The 22,302-nt window shown below is 37.7% G+C and overlaps 2 protein-coding genes across 7 annotated transcripts in view; one reads left to right on the forward strand and one right to left on the reverse strand.

Moving 5' to 3' along the window:
- The window catches only part of LOC136829072 (uncharacterized), a 102,288-nt gene that overhangs the window by 9,671 nt on the left and 70,315 nt on the right, over positions 1 to 22,302 (forward strand). The window contains 1 exon segment of the mRNA XM_067087454.1: positions 16,231 to 16,330. The gene's annotated coding sequence lies outside the window, so the exon portion shown is untranslated.
- The window catches only part of LOC136828897 (uncharacterized), a 62,157-nt gene continuing 40,007 nt past the window's right edge, over positions 153 to 22,302 (reverse strand). For 3 of the 6 annotated variants that reach the window (XM_067087210.1, XM_067087211.1, XM_067087212.1), the window contains exons 5-6: positions 21,084 to 21,278; positions 153 to 15,021 (exon numbers count right to left, since the gene is read on the reverse strand). In XM_067087210.1, coding sequence (XP_066943311.1) covers positions 14,476 to 15,021; positions 21,084 to 21,278 — 741 coding nt within the window. In that variant the 3' untranslated portion in view covers positions 153 to 14,475. Of the gene's footprint in view, positions 15,032 to 21,083; positions 21,279 to 22,302 lie in introns of all 6 variants that reach the window. The other 3 variants (XM_067087213.1, XM_067087215.1, XM_067087214.1) reach the window with 3 other exon arrangements.

The raw sequence follows: 22,302 nt of genomic DNA on the forward strand, positions 1-22,302 counted from the left end.
GATATAACTTGAACACCTTTCAGCTCACTTTTATGGCCTATCTAGTTTGCACACAGTCTTTTGGTAATCCCAGAATATGACTTCTACAATTCCCTCTGAATTCTGTTGCAGTATATTTCTGTCACACGCTCAGGAAAATTAGGCTTCAGTTGTTTTGTCTACTCTTTATTATTTGACAAAGCACACACAGCGCATACATTAAGGCCATTGGAGCTCTCGGTTTTCAGGCTGTTTTCAGGCTGGTGCTACATTGGGACGTCGCGATCTGAAGCGTTTGAATACCTGTAACGTTTTGGCTGCATATTTTCGTTGCTCTCTCTTCTACCACAAGACATTAGCAAGAGAAGCCTCACCCACAGGTAGAACAGACTCGGAGGCGAGTGACGTCATAGTTCCCAGCTTAGACATTGGTCGGCTTTGTTTGACCTCTTCTCCTAAATGTTTTAGCCTTATCAGAGAGTTAAGTACAGCGGCGCTAATTCTACAGGTTGATTAATACATATAAAACATCTATATTTTTGAACACATACATATAGCATTTTAGTTATTCAAGATGTCTCCGAGATTTTGGAAAATCTTGACATGTGGTAATTTCAGTAGCAAACCCTAAGAGCTATAGATTCCTTTGATTTGAATTTTTGTATCATATAAAAACTTAATATATAAACACTTCATAATCCATGTCTAAGATATATATTCTCTATGGATAACATTCATCTCTGCTTATTGGTGTTCTTCCTTAAAAGTAAACATAAAACAAACTCATTTTGGCTATATCTATACCATGCTCAGCCTAAGATACAAAAACACGTTCTAGCTTATATTAGCCTTTGGGGGATAACACAGAACACAAGATCATCTTCCAAAAACCTCAGCACCAAAGATGCTACAGGAATATTAAAGTAAACATTGCTTTGCTCTCTTTTATTGACTGCCCAAAATTTACAGATCATCTCTTCTCGAATTATAATCGAACAATATTCATTGACTAGGGTGATTCTTCTTCAGTGGATCTGCAGCTATTATCAATTCACAGTACCCGTGCATCTGATAACTAACCCCGTCTCCTACGACGCTCCTGATTGGTCATTGATCAGCCACTCACAGGGCTGGAAACTGGCCAGCCTGTTCCTGCCGTCACCGAGACAGCATCTAGGCTGCGACCTCTCCTCATGAAATATGTCTTTCAAAAGTTATAACTTTCATTACACCTCAGTTTTACCCGAAGAAAAGTAGTGTTCCTCAATTTCATCACTAAACATCGTCAAGCCAATGATTTAAGGATTTTAATGATATATATGAATTATGTAGGCCTACTTCAGTAAACTTAATGCTAAAGTACTGAAAAAGACATATTTCACGAGGAGAGGTCGCAGCGTAGATGTTCACTCGGTGACGGCTGGAACAGACTGACCAGTTTCCAGCCCTGTGACTGGCTGATCAATGGCCATTCAGGGGCGTCGTAGGAGACGGGGTTAGATATCAGATGCACGGGTGGTGTGAATTAACTATAGTTGAGGGTAACTGGATAATCCTACAATTTTCATACAAAAAAGAAAGACTTGGAAATACAGGAGAAACATATATGCAACAAACTTCAATTTTTTGTCTCAGTATTTTTCCAGTATCTCTTCAACAAGGCTATAATCCTTGCAATTTATATATCAACAATCTATCTAACAATCATAAATATTCTACTGAAAACATTATAATCCCACAAGGTAGACTATTACTAAGGCACATATCTGGAGCAATATGAAGAAATGCTACCCTCACTGATCTGGAGAGTTTTTAATTATATTCGACACCACCAGGGCGCATCACTTGCAGGATATATATTAGTGTATATCTGTGCATAACAAAAACACAGCCTCACCTGGTGAATAATGGAAGACAGGCAACCCTGGTCTTTAAAAAAATAAATTCCACTAAGAGAAAGGAGAGTTAACTACAGAGTAGTTGATCCCAAAAATGACTATCAAATATGCCACCAGTGAGACTGCTTTTTGTCATCTGTAATATGATAATTATATACTGTTAGTTTAAGTTAGGTGCAATATAGATACTACTGACACGCCTATAATAAATTTTGTTAGCAAAAATAGGGTAACGCCATTCTGACTTGTTGTTCATTGAGAATGATGATGACCAAAATAGAATTATCATTTCTGCACCACATCTGGGGAACCTTTAAACCAAGCTTTGAAAACCAGGTGTATTATTAAACAGTGACCTTAACGTTCATCATAAAATTTTCTTATATTAATGAGGTCAGGCACTGTAATAGTAAGCTTACACTACAGAAAATTCAATAGAAACATGCACACAAAAGGAACATGTATTCTTAGCAAGCAACAAAGCCTGTAACAGAATTCCAAATCTGGGTCTTTGAAAAATCTCAGTAGATAACGAAGCTTCCTTCATGAGTCTAAAAATCTGTCCTAGAAATGTACTAGGTTTCTTTTATTCTGCATTTGTAAATCCGGCAGCCAACGGAAGACTCGGTATTCGAAGGTGAGGGATAGAGAAGATATGGAAGTAAAATATTCCTTACATGCTGAAGAAGGCACACCATGACTATTTTATGGAATATCCATCAGATTCAGCACGAGATATTGGCTCTTTCTGGAATTTCCTTGCTTTTCTATCTCATGCATGTATGAATACTGAACCTTCCCTGCTACTGAGACCTTCCAAAAACGAGCAATGATGACTATTGTAAGAAGATCAGAAGTCACAGAGACTACCAGTTTTTTCGAATTCTGTTCCCTCATGCCAGAGCCTTGCCAAAATATGTGATCAATATCAAAATGCTGTGGAATGCCGTCCGATCGTCCTTGTGCTCAGCCATTAGTCTGAAGTGATGAATAGTTATACCTGTATATGTTTCAACATTTAAGATGCGTGTGGATTTGTAGCCTTAAGCAACCTGTAGAGAACTAAACTACATAATGAGATTCGTCTTATGTATTATTGTTAAGGTACGATGATTTACAGGCGTTCTTAGTTTGAATGAAATGAAAATGACAGTGTGCATTATTTCGATGAAAAAATTAGATTATTCTTGAACAGGTATCTAGGTCTAAAAACTAGAGTGTCATACTTTGAACTCGCGTAACGGGTCATGTTCCTGAGATACTGGCAAATTTATTCATCGTTCAGAATTGCTGGAACCTCTCCTATTCCTAGTGCAATGGTCTTTAACAATAATGAAAAAGATTAGGACGTATTGCGGTACCTTTGTTTAGAGAATTCTAGTAAAAGCTATAATTCCAATGGAGTTTTGAAAAGCAGTTGAGTAATCAACGATGCACTGGAAGACACGTAGGCCTAGGTTTGTCTCTTCTGTAAGTGATTGACCATTTGTGAAAAAGGAGAACCACCAACTGCTGCTATGGCAGGCACACAGGGTACTGACCTTAAGCTTTCTAACCTTTTATCACTTAATTATTTTTCTTCGTCGATACTTCAAAAAACACACAAAGCACAAAAAATATTTTGGAACAAAAAACCGTGTTATCTAGTTACCTGAAATTGCCTTAAAAATACGGCTCACAGGAAGTTGAGTTTTGAGCATCATTATCTAAATAAAAAGCTACTATTTAATAACTTTCTGTTCACTTAAAGAGGAGTTCTAATTTGGTGTGGAAAAGTGAAATGGTATAATACTAACTTGGCAGAATATAGATTGGGAATCTTTTCCCAATCCATTCTAACTTCTATGGAGATTAATACTGGCTTAAAAGTCCCATAGAGTATAAACATTCTACTGAGTGTAAAAATGTAGGCTTCAGTGAGTCTTTGAACCTCACATATCTTAAAAACTTAACATGAAATCCACTAAATGCTGAATAATTAAAATCAAATAATAGATTTCGTGCTATATTTACGCACAGAACAGTACAGTATTAGTGCCATACCAACAGATTTATAAAATAACAAGGTAACAGTGGTAAACATTGACGAAATAAAGAAAAATGCAACGTGAAATCCTTTGTGCTTCAGCAGGCACAGGAGATAAAGTAAACAACAAGGCTTAATAAATGCACTCTAACCAGGCACTGCCCTTTGGAGTTTATCATGAAAAGTAACGCATAAGCCAGACTGTTTTACACACACGCACACACACACACACACAAAGCTTAGATTTAACCAGAGAAAAATATGTACACCTTTCCATGACAGGTTCGTAGAAATACAATAATTGCAGTAATTACGTCATGCAACAACGGTGATATCAGTCTAAGAAAAAATAACATGCATCTGAACCGAGAGATGTTGCAGGAATTGCGAGGATTGAAGGTGTATTACTACACATAAAGGGAGAGAAAACTCAGACTAATGAATTAGGCAGTGACTGCTATGAAATGGAATGCCAATCCTGATAATAAAGGCTGCTGTGTACTTAATGGTAGCAGCTTGAAGCCTCCTTAGGTCTCTGTCGTAATTGTGTCCCTTACAAATCTTGTAGCTCTTTTCAATAGGCCTAATTCTCTACGTTGTTACATAGCCAGTAAGCACATCATTGAAATTTAACAGTGTTGATGCTGCTTCATTTGATTGTCAAACCGTATGTATGTCTTTCCCAGTGCCTGTCCGAGACCTCTGTATCGACAGTTCAAACTTCTTTTTGTGGCTTACATTTGCGTCTAAAGTTCTTGCAGTCGAAATCATCTTAGTTGCAAGCGTGCACAAGCACTTAATTTACGTTCATCCTATTCCTTAAAAAAAAAAAGACTACAGGGGTATTGTAAGAAGTGGACATTTTCAAGTCTCCATGGAAGTTACGGGGTTATGGCAAGGCCTTTATCATTTGCATTGCCTATCACGCCTCAAAATACAACATTTTTTTCCCCTCCATCCATGTGCAGTAATACAGCGACAAGGTTCCCTTATGCGCGTGCAGTTTGGATAAACGTCAAGTCAGAGAAGTGAAAACCTTTCACTTCATTCCCTTTATTCAAAAAGGCCTAGCGAACACAATGAGGACAATCTCGATTGACAATGACGTCCTCGGGTAAGTTTATGAACCAGGGTAGATGAAGTGAAAGGAGTTCATATTAATATAATTGGAAACAGAGAGAGAGAGAGATAGAAGAGGGTTTCAATAATCTACTTCATATAGACGAAAAGTCTATTACCACCTTATATACATAGAAAAGTCATAATATCAGTTAATGGCAACGGGGTTCCGCGTTGGCGAGTGTAATACTCTGGTGAGGAAAGCGTTCTGAAGCCAAGCTCCCTTTCACGGGTGTGGGCTCTTTCTCCTCCCTTCACTTAATCGAGGGAAAAGTTTCTCAATATTTTTGCTTTATTTTCCTTGCAGTTGGTCACTATTTAACATTACAAAGCCATTCCCTTTTCATTTTTAGTCACAGTTGCCACATCTATCGATACCGAAAGGATCCATTTATTTAACTTACCCTTCCACCCCGAGCTGAAATAAGGCATTGCATTGAGATACTTTTCCCCTGTTCACTCGTTATGTAAATAAGAACATGCGTGATGAAAACATATACATCTGGATATAATATACTTTATCTTGGACATGACATTCTGGCATGCAATGCCAGTGTAAGTCCTTCGGTTAATATTATGCTATGCTCGTTTCAGTTTGGCATACAATACAACTTTATCTGATACAGTTCTTGGTGCAGTTCCTGGTATGACCAGAATGTTCTGTGTTACAGGATTCGCATTGTAGATACTAACGATGTATGTTGCTTCCACGTTCTTAATGATGTTAAAGATCTCACTGGAACCTTTGACAGAACAGATAAATTCTAGCCTCACAAAGCGGAAGACTCAAAGGTCTAACATACGCAAGTTTAAAAATAGAAAGGCAAGGAAACCTCACCAAATTATCGTATCTATAATTATACCAGTCATAACAAGTACTGCACCAAGATTCACGCGCACAGGCGCGTTACTGTTTTGTATGAGTCTCATAAATTACCTTAACTTTATATCTTTAAGTACAAATCGAGTTGTAGGATTCATACATAAATGATAAGATTTACAAACTAACTTAGAAGTCATTAAGGCACTTGATGTGAATACCAACTGGGGACATAACCAAATCGTAGGCAAAAAACGAAGCACATTGGGTAATACGCCAAGTAACTACTGCATACAAAAAAGGGTAATGAACAGTCTCCTTAAATATTAAGCAACATTATGCTGTTGACACCACTCGTGGCATTAATAGAAGAGGCTAAGTTACCTACAGTCAAGAGACTACCCTAAGAAAAACAGTTTTAGAGTAATGTCAAGGGATCTTTATTTGAAAAAGAAGATAGATTCTACAGAGAATATATATATATCGCAAAAAGGGAAAGAAGTGCCCAGTAAGCTAAATGAAAACTATGTGTCTGCCGATTGATCATATGATGGAAAATATGGTATGAAGAATGGGACTAAAGAGTATGGGACTAAGGCTACCGTAAAAAAGATCGGTTCGACTTACCAAGTGATGAGAACCAAGGCGATAACATAGTATCCATACAGTACTGTACTGGTATCACTCAGCATAAGGAGAGAAAAAGCTTTGGATTCTGGAAAGTGGTTTTAATATATTATTAAATTACGCGTAACTGTGGTATGATAAGTGAACATACAAGACAGTATTTTACTTGGAATTTATAGCCATGTTTACTCCCAATTCAGTCTTTATTTTATTTATATATTTGTGAGCATCAGTTTCATAATAAAGTTCACGTAAAACCTTCAAAGTCTTCCGTGTTCGTCTTTTCAAATTGGTAAAATTTCATTAGAATATTCTGTCCTTCAAAACCTACAGCCAGTCTTTTCGGGATGAAAGACGAAAAGTTGAAACACAATAGGAAATGTTTTACAGACTCTTAGTTGAATGTCGTCAATGAATTACAAGTGACACCCTTCTCGAAAAGTGACACCCTTCACGAGAGAGAGAGAGAGAGAGAGAGAGAGAGAGAGAGAGAGAGAGAGAGAAAGAGATTTAAAAAGCGACATGGTATGCGACGTCAGAAGTTCTACCAAAGCTGAAATTTCAGTGACCTGCTTCAAGTGACAGGACGTGAAGAAGAAGAGTGTTTTGCATGATGGAAACAACAATTTCATCTTGCGAAAGCCTTTGATATGACGCTTGACTTTTGTAAGACTTTAACAACAGCCTCGGTGTTCTTGTGAGACTAGCGCTCCTCTTGGTAACAAGTGGTTGAAACTAATCCTGTTGCTCAGTTAAATCTGACAGGAGCAACGACCTTATGAGAAAAGTGACAGAGACAATATGACAATCTTGTGTACATATGCGTTCATTTTTCTTTTCTTTACTTTCTTTAGTAGTCTGTCCTTGCTACTTCAGACAAATTCGCATCGAACAAACTTGTTTTCTCATACCATTAATTTCTGTCCGTAGAATTGTTTAGCATTTTATCAGCACTCCTGTGGTTGCAGTTAAACTGCATTGCTCATCGCACAGAACTGGGTTCAGTGACGTAGTAAGTCATTCATCATTTTAGCAATCAAGGGACCGTCTAACCAACGTTGCAAGAGCTGCAAAACCTCGACAACGTCTGGCTTGTCAATTAGGATTTTTTTTCCTGTTATGCAACAGAGTAGAAGCGATCGTCTCTCGTGGGCAACCTACTCTGTGTTTGATTTGATTTTCGTTGCATCGCCATGTTTTATTTCCTCGTCCTTTTCATGCGCGGTGGTTCAGCTCATAAAAATATTTTTGTTTGGATGACCTCCTGTTTACTTATTCCAACCAGCAGCTTTATTTTGGCAACAGTGTTCATAAACATGATATGTGACTTCCTGTTCCCAGAATCGTTATGGTTTTGGCATCGGACACAAATACACAGGTATGTGCGCCTACGCACAGACTCGGCGCGTGCACGTGAAGTAGGCTATGTAGAGAAATCCATTAGGTGATTCATGCTTTCGTTTGTTAAAATGTGTCCGTTCCGTCTCTCATTATCAGTTTACCCGAGCTTATCATCAAGTCGTCCAAGCACCTTTCCCATTTTCATTTGCGGGTGATGTAAAAAGGTGTTTATTGGAGTTTTTGTGTTCTCTTGCAAATCGCCATGTGTAACGCGTTTCAAAGGCTGTTGTTTTAGGCCTATTTTTCACAGCGACGTACATCGTCCTCGAGAGTTTCGCTGATAAAACACCCAAAAAATAAACTTGAAGCATTGCTTCTAAAATATCCTAAAACACAGCCTGCTTCTTGGCTAGCCTCTTGGTACGACACTACCGTCTATTTATGGAAAATATCACTTGTCGCGTTTTAAGCTTAACCCTGGCGTGGCTTTGTTTGTGCTGTCTGTCGAATGATAGATTGTCCATTATTCAGTTTTTAGGTGCTCTTTAGAAAATATGTGCATTATTCAGTTTTTAGTGCTCGTTAGAAAATAATTCAAGCAGATAAAATTAACAACAGATGTAGGCCGCAGATGACCTCATCAACAAAGTATTCATCAGAAGTGCCATGCGCTCCAGTAAGAGAAGCAAAAGCAAATAAAGAATTCCTAGATAAAGACTATGTTCACCCAGACCTGAACTGTTTACTCAGTGAAAAAGCGACACATTTGACCCAAAAAATGTTTTATGCTCAGGAATGAGGTTGCTGAGCCTTTTGGCAGAGAGTCAGCCGAAGGTAGAGCGGAGGGAATCGGTAGTAGTTGTTTATTTGACGAGAGTGTGGGTTAAGGTGTACAGTATGTGGAAGGGGGTCAGGAAAGAGGGTGTATGGGTGTGTGTGTATAATAATCCCAGTTCCTGGGCGGCAGGGAAACACCCGCGGAAGAATACACCAACCTAATTTTAGACCCAAACTCCCGCCAGCCTCATAGCATCTCCGCCCGCCAGTGTAGTGCGCAACACAACGTAGTACCGCTCTAAGAGACCTTATGAGATATTTGACACTTACAGGAAGTTGGTTTTTGTGCCTAGTTCAAGATCGCTTGCTTAAAACCAATTTCAGTCCGACGCCTGCGTTTATTTCGTGGTGGAAACTGCAACTCTGAACTTCTTTGAACTGTGAACAAGGCGCTTTCATGTATTACAGAGGCCTCTGTTGTCTAGTTTAATTTAAAAAAATGAAAAACAATGTAGTCGTACGAACGCAAATAGGAAATGCCATTCAAATGTCTGTAGCTTTATGTTACAAATGAAAGGGCCAAGCAACACTGCAAGACCCTTTGAGGACCAAAAGTCAAATATTTGTCAACTCAAGTGAGATTCCTGGTGTCTTTTTAACCGCCTCGGTTTTACAAGGAAATAATTAAGAGGCAAATGCTTAGGAGAGTCACTTCAAGTGCCGGACGAAGAAGAGTCTAATTCGGAAAATAGCCGTCTTTGAAGTTTAGTAAAGGATGGAAGTGATTTAGCGTGGCTAGTATCACTGTCGCCTATGTAATCATCGTAGAGCGTAATAGTTAACAATTTCGGATGATGAAAGCAACAAAAAAGAAAAAGAATCGGCAACAAAACGCCGGAAAAGCTCTCTTCCTACTCCATCTGGTAACTGTCAGAAAGAAGAAGAAGAAGAAGATGAGAGAGAGAGAGAGAGAGAGAGCGTGCAGACAGTCACACGATGAAACCAACTCGGTAATGAGTATAATTACAAGCACATTTGTCAGACAAGATCATCGTCTGCATTTCAAAGCTTCCACAATCTAGCTATGTAAATGAGCGACGGAAAAAAGAGAGAAAATCCATTCCTGAGTGCTGTCGACAGGAATTTGAAGAAAACGATATTTCCTAAAGACAAGAATGAGAATGCCAGGCCGATTGAATATGCATATAATGCAAGTATGTGTGAACAGGTAGTGTATATATATAGATATATATATGTGTGTATGTACTGTATATTATATATAATTATATAACTACTTACGCTCGTGGGCGTGAGAATGTTCATACAAATAAGGACATATCCGTTGAGAGAGTCATATGTTTGTATAATTTTATATAATGTAGGATATGTCCTGTATGTGATGTTTAAACAGAATCCTTTTACAGCTAAGAATAAAACTGATATTCACGAAAACTCCCAAACTGAACATAAAGTGTCAATAAAGAAAAGCTTCGGTGTCTGCAGAACATCGTGAAGCGACGGTAAAAGAAAGAGAGGGAGAAGAAATATTCGTCTGGGAGTTATTTTAAGCAACAGTTTTTTTTTTCTTTTGGGGCAGCGAACGCTCCCTCCAAACATACTGGGTAGCCGGGCTGACTTCGGAGACTGACTGAACTTGTGATAACATCTTTTTAGGAGGTCCTTGATCTTTTATGAGTCTACAAGATACTAATGGAAGATATTCTTGAGGGGTATGCCTTTGGGACACTTGAACGCTGTCTCCTAAGACTGAAAAAAACACTTCAACAATGCGACGTAACTGGGTTGACAAGACGTAGGCTGTTGTTTTCTGGTGTTTCATGATCTGGATTCGCCGTCAAGCTTTTGAGTCTATTGCATTTTATATCCCGGTGATGTCAAGAAGCGAGAAGTCTCTTCCACTGAGAATTAAAAATGTTTTATAAACATTTTTAGTCGAGAATTACTAGAGCGATTCAGAAGAGGGAGCTTAGACGCAATGTAATTTACTTTGGACGAAAATATCCTTAAATGTTCATCTGTTTGTATGAATGAGCTTTGCAGATTTTGAAGTACACACGCATATAGATTTGTTGTGGTTGACAGCGATTTACTAAGTGTTGAGTTGCAAAATCTCTCAAGGCTCAAATCTTGCGATGGCAAAACACTGATGTCTGAAAGAGGTTTTAAGTGTCTCCCGATAGGCGCAAGTCTGTCAGCTCAAACTGTGTATGATGTAACTGATTCACACTTGGTTATTAGTCTTTTACTCTTTCATTTTTACACTTCCTGGTTCCTCCGCTGAAAGAAGAAAGAAAGAAAAGAGCAAAGTGAAAGAAAATGAGAAGACGGATCGAAGAGCCTTTTTTGTATCTTTAAGACGTAGTACCATTGCAGTATGTTACCCAACGTCAGGACACAGCGCCCCTCGCCCCCACCCTACGCCCCCAAGTAATGATGTAGCAGAAGGCTGGTTGTCTTTGAAAATAACCGACGCCTGAAATAGGACAGACAGATGAGCTACGACCCGCGTCCTTTTGGCCTCCTCATTTGCATCGCGCTTCGAGACCGTAATTTGTCTGCTGACGTCAGGGTCCCGAAGAGAGATCAGTGAACTCGTTCATGATCTCGCGTGCAATTAATGACCTCTTCTTAGCCTGGCTTAGGCGCCGCGATTGGAAGCAATTATTTGTGAAGGAAATATTTGTGTTGTTGAATTGTAAATAAAAAAAAAAAAAGTGAATTCAGATCCTGGAGAAAGAATCGTATCACGTTCACAGATCGTCACAGTTTGAGGCTAATGCGCACAGATAGCGATGGAGATTATAATCTGTTTTTGTCTTCTTTTACTGGGTAGCACGGAAATATACAATATATATATATATATATATATATATATATATATATATATATATATATATATATATATATATATATTATAATCACTTCAGGCAATTCTTTTTTGGTACAATAGAAGTAATAACAAGGAACTTGGAGAACTTCATCACAGTCGAAGATAGTGAATAGCTGAGACATTTATGAAAACTGTATTTAGTATTTTCATTTGTTTAGTGTCATTCACATTCGCTTCACAAGACGTCAGTCGTCTGTCGTCGAGGCTTGTCAAGTTACCGAGTCGCTGAAAAGGATATTTATGTATTATTATTTTTTTTTTTAAGCAAAACGGACTGGCAAGAATATTTACTCTGTCGTAAATAGTATTCTCTAGGAGAAGCTTCTGTTATTATTCTGTAAAGAACAAAACACAAACAAAAATGGCGTTCACTGACAGCCAGCCATCCTCTCTCTCTCTCTCTCTCTCTCTCTCTCTCTCTCTCTCTCTCTCTCTCTCTCTCTCTCTCTCTCTCTCTCTCTCTCCCCTCTCAACCCGGATCCATCTTTCGATTCACGTGTCTCGTGGGGATCTCATTGAACACCCACTTGGTTTTCCTTGATGTGTTACCAATCATAGATGTAATCCAGTTTCCCTGATGTAATCCAATTTCTCGATGCAATAAAATTCCTTGATGTAATCGAATTTTTGATGTAATCTAATTTCCTGATGTAATGCCATTCTTTGATGTAGTCTCATTCTGTGATGTAATCCCATTCATTGGTGTAATCCAGTTTCTACATGTAATCCCATTCTTTAATGTAATCTCATTCCTTGATGTAATCCCATTCCTTGATGTAGTCCCTTTCCGTAAAGTAATCCCATTCCCTGATGTAATCCCATTTCTTGGTGTCCCATTCCTTGATGTAATCCAACTTCTTGATGTAATCCCATCCCTTGATGTGGTCCAACTTCTTGACGTAGTCCCATTCCTTGATGTAATCCCATTCCTTGATGTAATCCCATTCCTTGATGTAATCCCATTTCTTGACGTAATCCCATTTTCCTCGTGCAGAGTGCAGGGATGGCAAGGATGACCCGAGTCAGGTAGAGAGAGGATGACTTGACTTCAATCCCAGAAGATGCAAGTGGCATATTTTTGGAACAAAATTCCACCTTGACCTCGATTCTTACTCGGTAAAATTAACCCTTCTAAACACACAAGGCTATATACTCCAAGGAAACTTTTTTACTGTCGATCACTTGGGCGATTGAGTGAATTGCACTGGGGAATTAGAAATGAAGGAACTAGAAATGAAGGAATTAGAAATGAATGGAGTCGAGGATATGAAATGCAACAGAAAGGGGTAAAGAGATCAAATATTCAGAAGCAAGGGGAATTCAAACACATACAATAATAAAGTCAGAATTACCAGAACGTTTGAAGTCAAAGAGGAAGAAATAAGCAAATCCTTTTCAGAGTAAATATGTCATTAACAGGCTCGCCTTATAATTGTATGTACATACTGTATATATATATATATATATATATATATATATATATATATATATATATATATATATATATATATATATGTATGTACACACACACACACACACATATATATATATATATATATATATATATACATATGTATATATGTGTATGTATATGCATATATACAAAGCGAGCACGAAAACAAACTAGACAAATTGCAATTGCATCTATTACGGAGAAACTATATAATTCTGTTCATTTCCCAACCTACAGTTTTGAAATTTAAGAACAACCTTGTGGTATTCTTTTCCTAGATTTCATAAATCGTAGTTTGAAAAACGAAACAAACTACCTAACGGTTGCGATAGGAAGTGCTTAGAAAGACCTCTTTTGATAAAAAAAAAAACTCCCCAATAATTCCTTGACTTAAAGCTAATAGCACCATTTTCAGCCGTGCCAAGGGTCAATCCCAGTGGCTTTTTTTTTTTAAAGAAAGAGAAAAAAATTAAGTAAAAAAAAAAACACGAAATACATACATCAAAAAATAAGTAAAAAAAAAAAAATTTTTTTTTATCGTCGAAGAATACAAGACTATAAAAATGTAATTCTAATAAGAAGTAATTCACGGGAAAAGCAGCAGGAAAAGTAGGTTAATGGACTTTGAGTTAGAAGAAAATGAACATCAGTTTTCTTGGCCTAACTACCATTAATTCCTCTTGAAAAAAAAAAACGAAAATCTTACGTGGCTAACTCTTTAGGAAATGGAAAAAGTATACTTCCAAAACATCAATATATTCATATCAAATGCGTGATCATAATCAAAGGAATTATATAATATACTTTACAGTCTCAATCAGCTCGGGAAAGGCCACACTAAGTACCTAGTTACTTTATTAGTTATGACTAATATACAAAGCATATATGTTATACAAATATATATATATATATATAATAATATAATGATAAAATACGAGGTATACTTAAACCTGTCAGAGCTTATATAAGACAACATAGTCATCTTCAGATGGACACTGAAACTTAAACGTTACAACAAGACAACCAATAAAAATGATAGAGAGAGATATATGGAGAGACGGACAGACGGAGAAATTTGCATTGTCAATAAATACGATGGTTACGTGCTCTCACAAACTAAATTCGGGACTCTCTTAAGATAAGTTACACGGAGGGAAACAGTATAGCTAGAGCTATTTGAGACAAAGGACCCACGACAGGAAATTGCCAAAGCCTTCTCTCGCGAGAGGCCTTCTTTACACAAGCAAATGGAGTGAGGGCGTCAGGCCGCCCGCCAGCAGCTGCGCAGAACCCTCACCCTGTTCGCAAGAAAAAAATAAAAAAAGGGAGCACAAACATTAAAAAAAAAAGAACAAATCTAAAATCTACTGTGGGTTGTCAAAACAGTTCTAAAGGTTAAAAAGTAGGGATTTCTCTTTTGTGAGCTGCCTTGTCGAAAAAGATTTTATAGTTTCTCCAACTTCGGTGATTGGTCGTTGTTTTAACTGAAGACATGTCGTAAGTGAAAAATATTCGTTTGAAACCTTACTGGTGCAATAGGTCGAAGGTAGGTTCCTGGAATCTTGAAGAACCTGCAGTTGGACGCATGGGTGGATACGGACAAGTTGCAGCGGTCTGCTGGAGTGTATCAGCCTGGGTAAGAAGTGTCTTTTGTTGATGGTTTCCAGCCCTATCCAAGGAACTCTGGATAGGGTAGGAAGCTAACATATTTGGACTGGAATACTTTGCATCCCTAACTGACGGTGTAACAGAACAGTCGATTTTGCCTAAATGGTTCTCTGACCACCTTGTCATGGTCTCTAACGCTTTAGCTGTGACCCAACTATCCATGGCGAAGAGGTCCTCTGGTATGAAACCTCTGTTCTGGACGGCCACTGCGTCTGGGAATTCTACATTCTTACCTAGACTCTCAAGCCCGGCACTTTCTGCACTAGCTCCTCCTGCTGGTGAATCTTCTGATCGACTTCTAATTGACTCTCCTGCAGTAGTACCCCAGGCTCTTGCACTTCTCGCACAGGTGTTGAGGGTGTACCTTCGACTGGTCGGACACGTCCAGCCCGTCAGGCTTGTCTAGAGGCCGCTGCGGGAAGAGACATGTGAACGAGTGGACGTATAAGAGTTAAGGTCCCAGGTGAAATAGCCATTTTAAACATAGTTTCCTTCAATTGTTCACAAGAAGCTACAGCAGTACGTAAGCTCCTTTGTTCTAAAGACTTTGATTTGAGAAATGGAGTCAAATTACAGTTTAGTTGACATTTAGGCAAAATAACAAGTGGATAATTTCCCCACATGCAAGGGGTTAGTAGAGGAAATGCACACTGGATGCATGCATGTTTCTGAAAAGGGAATGCAGTTGCATGCGCTCTTACCGCTACTTATGGGGCAGGTACGATATGAACTTCTCTACAGTGCTTTGACATTGTTATCCAAGCTTTAAATTGGTACGGATACTTTCCTGTGACTTTCGTGTTCCTTTCATGGTGTTCATGTATGTGAACATAATAAATGCCTTCGTCTGTCTTGCTCTTAATCCTTTGTGACATCATATTTTTTAACAGATTCCGTAACTACTACTACTGCTATTACTAATACTAACACTAATACTAATACTAATGCTAATACTAATGCTAATACTAATACTACTACGTTTCTGTTACTGGCAGTTGAATTTATTTGTATGTGTTAGTGTTAACATTACTAAATGCTTTGTTTTTCTCGCAGTTGATCCTTTGTAATGTGGTTACTTCTTTACAGTTCTACAAAAATTCTTTACAAATAACATAGTTGCTCGTAAATGTTCTATATCTTTCTTAGTGTGAATACGAGGTAAAGGGTTTTGGTATGAATGATGTTCTGATAATTTTATTGAACCAAATAAAGGGATCGTTTCTGTAGGGTGCATATTTGTGTGTGTGTGTGTGTGTGTGTGTGTGTGTGAGAGAGAGAGAGAGAGAGAGAGAGAGAGAGAGAGAGAGAGAGAGAGAGAGAGAATGTAATAAGCACTGAACATAATAGATAAATTTGAAGCTTTAACAATTTGATTAGTTATTAAGGTCAATATCTTCAAAGTATCCCATTCTGTTGATAACCAAAGTAATGATTATTTTCATTTCCTGCATTTCCAGTGTATTTATTGATTAATGTTTTCTGCACATGTCTGTCTGACAACCTCTCTCTCTCTCTCTCTCTCTCTCTCTCTCTCTCTCTCTCTCTCTCTCTCTCTCTCTCTCTCGATTGGACATTGACTGATGCTTATAGCTCTTATTATTTTCAACACAGGTCGAATTGATTCTGATTGAAGGCGCCCTTGGAGGAGACGGGACAACAAGAGCGAGAACTTTCCTTGCAAGATAACAGACAACGCACAATGTTATCGACTGTAAGTATTGCCCATTTTATCAAAGAATGAATTGCGGGTTTTTCATCCCAATTTTCACGGTGTTTGCAGTATTCGTGTACTTTGCATACCATCAAACACGCGACGCCAGTTATCTTTGAAAAATTAATCTGTCAGTCAGCGTTATCCAATTGTGCCGATATTTTCTCTTCATAATAGGTATTGTCAGCTGTTTATCGCAGGTAATGTGGGTCTGTTCACCATATCATTTAAGGTATTAAGGTTTATTAGTGAAAAATGGAATTATGTAGAGCCCCTTCGTTCTCCTTGACGCATCACGTGACGTCACGTGATCCATCTCGTACTATTCCTTCTTGTGGAACAGAGGGGTTCTGTTTTTCAGGGTATATCCCAGAAGATCGCAAGTCTCTGGTGAGATACTCTGAGTAATTTTAAACTGAATAGGTATCAAATAACTTCCATGATTTCTGCGTTTCTTATTATAAGACCAGTGAGAAAATCAAATTCGCTCTACTGAGTGTTATCAACGTTGATACTGGAACGTTTAAGTATCAACATTGAAATTGGAAGCGTTAACTTGGACCAAAATTTTAAAAATATCGTAGATATCAACATTTTAGTGTAGTATATGATTCCCAAATGTTCACTGTTCCTCATTTGTTTCATTATATATTTTTCACGCTGCATATATACGATTGGTGGTCCCAGTATAATTTTTTGGTGATGGCGGTTATTATTAATTTTTTGTGAATTTTATTTCTTTCAAGAGATATTTTTTTCTAGGTATATACACATACCCAAACACACTTATGAAACTTTTACACCTGTATTTTTAAAAGAATTCATTTTGTATGTTATAAATCATAAAAAAAATACATTTTCTAAGAAATGTCACACATCTGGAAAACTCAAAGGCACCAGAGCGAACAGAATAATCTGAACGTATATCATGAAAGAAATAAACAAGGGAAATATTGAAGAGAAAATATGACAGCAGCCAAAAAAAAAAAAAAAAGGAACAACAGTTGAATCAAAGCTTCTGGTGTTGCAATCGTCGGAAGAAAGGCTTTCCTTGTTCTGCCAATGGTCCGAAGCAAGCGTGCATAGTGGCCATATTCATGGCTTTCATTTTAGTGTCTATTTTTTTAAAGACTTACGCAATGGGTAGTGCCGTCAGTGCGCCTCATTGGAGCACTTTAGGCATTACTTAAAGCTTATTGCAGCGACCCTTCGGCCTCTAGTTGCGACACCTTTCATTCCTTTTACTGTACCACCGTTCATATTCTCTTTCTTTCATCCTACTTTCTCCCAGTTCCTCGTTGGGCGAGTCGGCAGAGTTGTCGCCCAGCACTCGCTAGGTCCGAGTTCGAGTCGCCGCCCGGCTAATGAAGAATTAGCGGAATTTACTTCTGGTGATAGATATTCATTTCTCGCTATAATGTGGCTCGGATTCCACAATAAGCTGTAGGTCCCGTTGCTAGGTAACCAATTGGTTCATATCCACGTAAAATAAATCTAATCCTTCGGGCCAGCCCTAGGAGAGCTGTTAATCAGCTCAGTGGTCTGGTTAAACTAAGATATACTTAACTTTTTATCCACCTCTCCTAATGATGGATTTATAGTGCAGCTGCGAGGATTTCTTCCGGTTGCAGCTTTAAAACCTTTTGACTGTCAATTTCCGTTTCAGCGCTGAATGACCTCGTGAGTCCCAGCGCTTGGCCCTTGGCCTAAATCCTACCCCCTGTTCTCTTCTTATGCACTGGCTTCCAAGATTATCCTGGGTTGTGCTGTAACCACCGCTTCGTGCAGCATCGAACGGATTTAGAAGGGAAGTCATGATTTGTTCAGCTTTTAGAAATGTCTCAGTGATGTTTTCAAGAATCATACTCGTTCTTTTTGGTTTTTGAAGGATTATATTTCGCTGTCGATTCGTGAGGATTATTTGTTTTCTCTTTCTTTTGACCTGTATTTTACTGTTTTCCTATGAATATATATTTTTTTTTTATATCGGCACTGTCCTTTGGAAACTTGATCATCAATTCAATTTAGCTTTTGGGATTTTCCTTGTGAATGTTTGCATTTTTTGAATAATAATAATATTAATAATAAATAATAATAATAATAATAATAATAATAATAATAATAACTTTTATTATTATTATTATTATTATTATTATTATTATTATTATTATTATTATTATTATTATTATTATATTATATATGCAAGCAGTGTCACGAATATGTTCAAGTAAACACAAATTACTAACAAGAAGAATTAAAATTTTTTACATTACGTCAGCATCTTATGAAATATTCTTCCAATTATTATTATTATTCAGAAGATGAACCCTATTCATATGGAACAAGCCCACCACAGGGGGGGCCATTGACTCAAAATTCTAGCTTCCAAAGAATATGGTGTTCATTAGGAAGTAAGAGAAGTTAAAGGAAAATACGGAAAGCGGAGACTTCACTTATTTAAAAAGAAAAATAAACTAATAAATTAATAAATAGATAATACTGTATTAAATGCAAGGAGGATAGCATTAAGGTAGTACCTTTGTTAAAATTGGCTCATCCACGATACACCCCAACGCATACTGACCGTTGTCCGGAGAATATTTTTAAATCAGCCTTTGAAATTAAAATTGCAAAATGATTTGCGCTGGAACTTTCGAAGTTCCAGTTGCAAATCATTTTGCAATTTTAATTTCAAAGGCTGGTTTGAAAATATTTCCCGAACAACGGTCAGCATGTGTTGGGGTGTAACGTGGATGGGCCAGTTTTAACAAAGGTTGATATATGAGTTATATTATGTAGACCTTGGTTTAAACCAGTGGTTCTCACCCTGGGGGCGTCAGCAGTTTCCAGGGGAGGCGCGAGTCCTAGGGAAAGATTAGAAATTCTCTAATTATATTCGTTATTCTCTTAACGAGAGTGAGGAGCTAATATTCAGAAGTTTATGAAAAAAATGCAAACGTATCGCCTTATAACGTTAGTTTCCTATAGTCTGCTACTCTGGTTAGACTCGTTGGGCTTGCCATGTTTTGTAATTATTTACCGCCATCCCTATCCCTCGAACCCCTTCTCTTTCTCTCTTTTTTTTTTTTATTTTCATTTAAATCTGGGAGGGAATCTTACTCATAGATGCAAGGGGGGCGTGGAGGGAAGGACCAACTCCTAGAGGGGGGCGTGGTAATAAAAAGCTTAAGAACAACTGGTTTGAACAAAGTACCAGAGAAAAGCGCTGCGTCTGAAGAATGTTATTGGGAATCGTTCAATACATCGTAACCGAAGTCTTGGTATAGTGGTTAGTGTTTTAGCTGCCACTCAGATGTCATGAGTTTGCGGCCCCCCTCAGGGCGATGAAAAATCACTGGTTCTGTATCAGGATCAGTTACTGCCGCGGTGTGGGGTCTGCGGCGGGAGGTTGAAACCAACATATTCTTTGGCAGCTTGAATTTCAAGTCAACGACCCAGTGGGCTTGTTCCATATGAATAGGTTTCATCTACTGAATGAAATACAAAATAAATATGGGTTCTTATCTTTACACCACACATACTGTACATGTATATAGATACATACGTATAGCCTATATACAGTAATATATATATATATATATATATATATATATATATATATATATATATATATATATATATATATATTTTTGTATTTATATAATGTATGTATAAATATATATGTGCATATATGTATATATACTATATATATATATATATATATATATATATATATATATATATATATATATATATATATATATATATATATATATATATATATATACATACATACATACATACATACAGTATACACACATGTGTATGTGTGTGCATGTGTACACCAACGTTAAACGTTTTCTACCAATAATAGGTACCCCAGAGCTTAGGAGAGTGGCTTAATGTATTTGCGTTTGTTTGTGTGCGTATGTATGTGTATGTGATAAAGATACTTAATATGTATTCCTGTATCTAACAAGATATAATACATGCATTATGTCTGTCGATCGGGTTTCCTTGATAAACATATGCAAACTTGGAATTATATTTGCATGTTTGTCTCGTAAAATTTATGACTCAGTATTTACTAAATTATTTTTCTTATTAGTGATAGCATGCCACTGAGGTTATAGCGCAGTGAGCAAACAAAAGTTTAGTCAGCAATGGAAAATATAATAAATCCTTAAGTCTAATGATTTGTATACCAAGTAATGTCACATGGTTCGAGGAACAGAGTTGAATTAGCGGACGATTTTGAGACGACTCTTCTGTCTATCCATGCAGTTTTGTGCAGTTTTATGCCACAGTTATTCACAGTTCGATACTGACGAGTGTCTACTTCAACAATCATGTCATTGGAAATCAGAATGATTTCTGGATGCATTGTCAGAGGTTTATGAATGGTTAGATTTATATCCGCAAGGTACTGTGAAGGTTATAGCTTTATGCAAGAGTAAAAGGTTCAAGAATATTACGAGAGAGAGAGAGAGAGAGAGAGAGAGAGAGAGAGAGAGAGAGAGAGAGAGAGAGAGAGAGATTGCCTGCATGCAGATGAAGGGACAAATTCAATTTAGAAGTAAGTCCAAGACATTCCCAGAGAAAGCTGATCTCTTGAAAACCAAAAATAAATAAAAACGGACCAAAAGTATTCAGTAGGAAAATTCCAGAAGTGAAGAAGAATCTTTTCAGAAACAGAGACACTTTCCAGAGACAGAGGCTGAACAAAAAAGGGCGCCAAACGCAAGGGACTCACGGAAGGGGGGGAGAGGGTGCTGGCACGGACCTGCTTGTGAGGATAGACGTTTATTCGACATTTGATGCACTCTTGTCCGCAATTGGCCCACGAGTTGCCGCTCATCCATTTTCGCTTGCACTTGGTGCAACGGAACTCGCCGAAGCATCGCTTCTTGCCCTGGTAAGGCGTCAGTCCTTCTCCCTTGGGTCTTGCCTAGAAGGAAAAATTAAAAGAAATTAAGATTCCGTTGGATTTGGCAGTGAGTTTCCAAAGGCTTAAGGTAGTGTGGGTTAGAAAAATTGTTCCTTTTTCTTCTTCATTCCTTCTCCCTTGGAACTTGCCTAGGAGGAAAAATTGACAATAATTAAAATTCCGTTAGATTTGGCAATGAGTTTCCAAAGGCTTAAGGTAGTAACAGGTTAGAAAAATTGCTTCTTATTATAACTATAGGTTAGAAAAACTCGCCGAAGCATCACTTCTTGCCCTGGTAAGGCGTCAGTCCTTCTCCCTTGGGTCTTGCCTAGGAGGAAAAATGAAAAAAAAAAATAAAAACTCTGTTAGATTTGGCAGTGAGTTCCCAAAGGCTTAAGGTAGTAAGGTTAGAAAAAATTGCTCCTTTTTCTTCTTAAGGCTTCGTCTTTGGGATCTGTTAAGGAGGAAGAAGTGAAAAATGGCCTAGGAGAAAACTTAAAGATAAGGTAAATTCCATTAGATTTGGCAGTGGGTTTCCAAAGACTTAAGGTAGGAAGAGGGTAGAAAAAATTGCTTCTTATTATTCTTAAGGCGCCTCCTTTGGGATCTGTTTAGATGGAAGAAGTGAAAAATGGCCCAGGAGGAAAAATAAAAAATAAGGTAAATTTAGGTTTCTCAATGTTCTAAAGACTTAGGATAGGAATAGGTTTAAAAATTGCTTCTTTTCCCTTAAAGGTGTGTCCTTTTTGGTCTGTTCAGGAGGAATAAGTGAAAAATTAAAATTCTATTGTTTCAAAGATTTTGAAGGGGAACTTTGTCAAGAGATTGCGTCTTGCCCTGGTAAGGCGACAATCCTTCTCCCTTGGGTCTTGCCTAGGAGGAAAAATTATAAAAATTAAAGTTCCTTTAGATTTGTCAGTGGGCTTCCAAAGACTCAAGGCAGGAACAGGCTAAAAACTGCCTTCTTTTCCTTTTAAGCCGTCTCCTTGGGGATCTGTTTGGGAGGAAGAAGTGTAAAATGATGAGTTTGTTGTTTCAAAACTTT

Source organism: Macrobrachium rosenbergii, chromosome 43 (assembly GCF_040412425.1).
Source record: "Macrobrachium rosenbergii isolate ZJJX-2024 chromosome 43, ASM4041242v1, whole genome shotgun sequence".
NCBI classification, from domain to species: Eukaryota; Metazoa; Arthropoda; class Malacostraca; order Decapoda; family Palaemonidae; genus Macrobrachium; species Macrobrachium rosenbergii.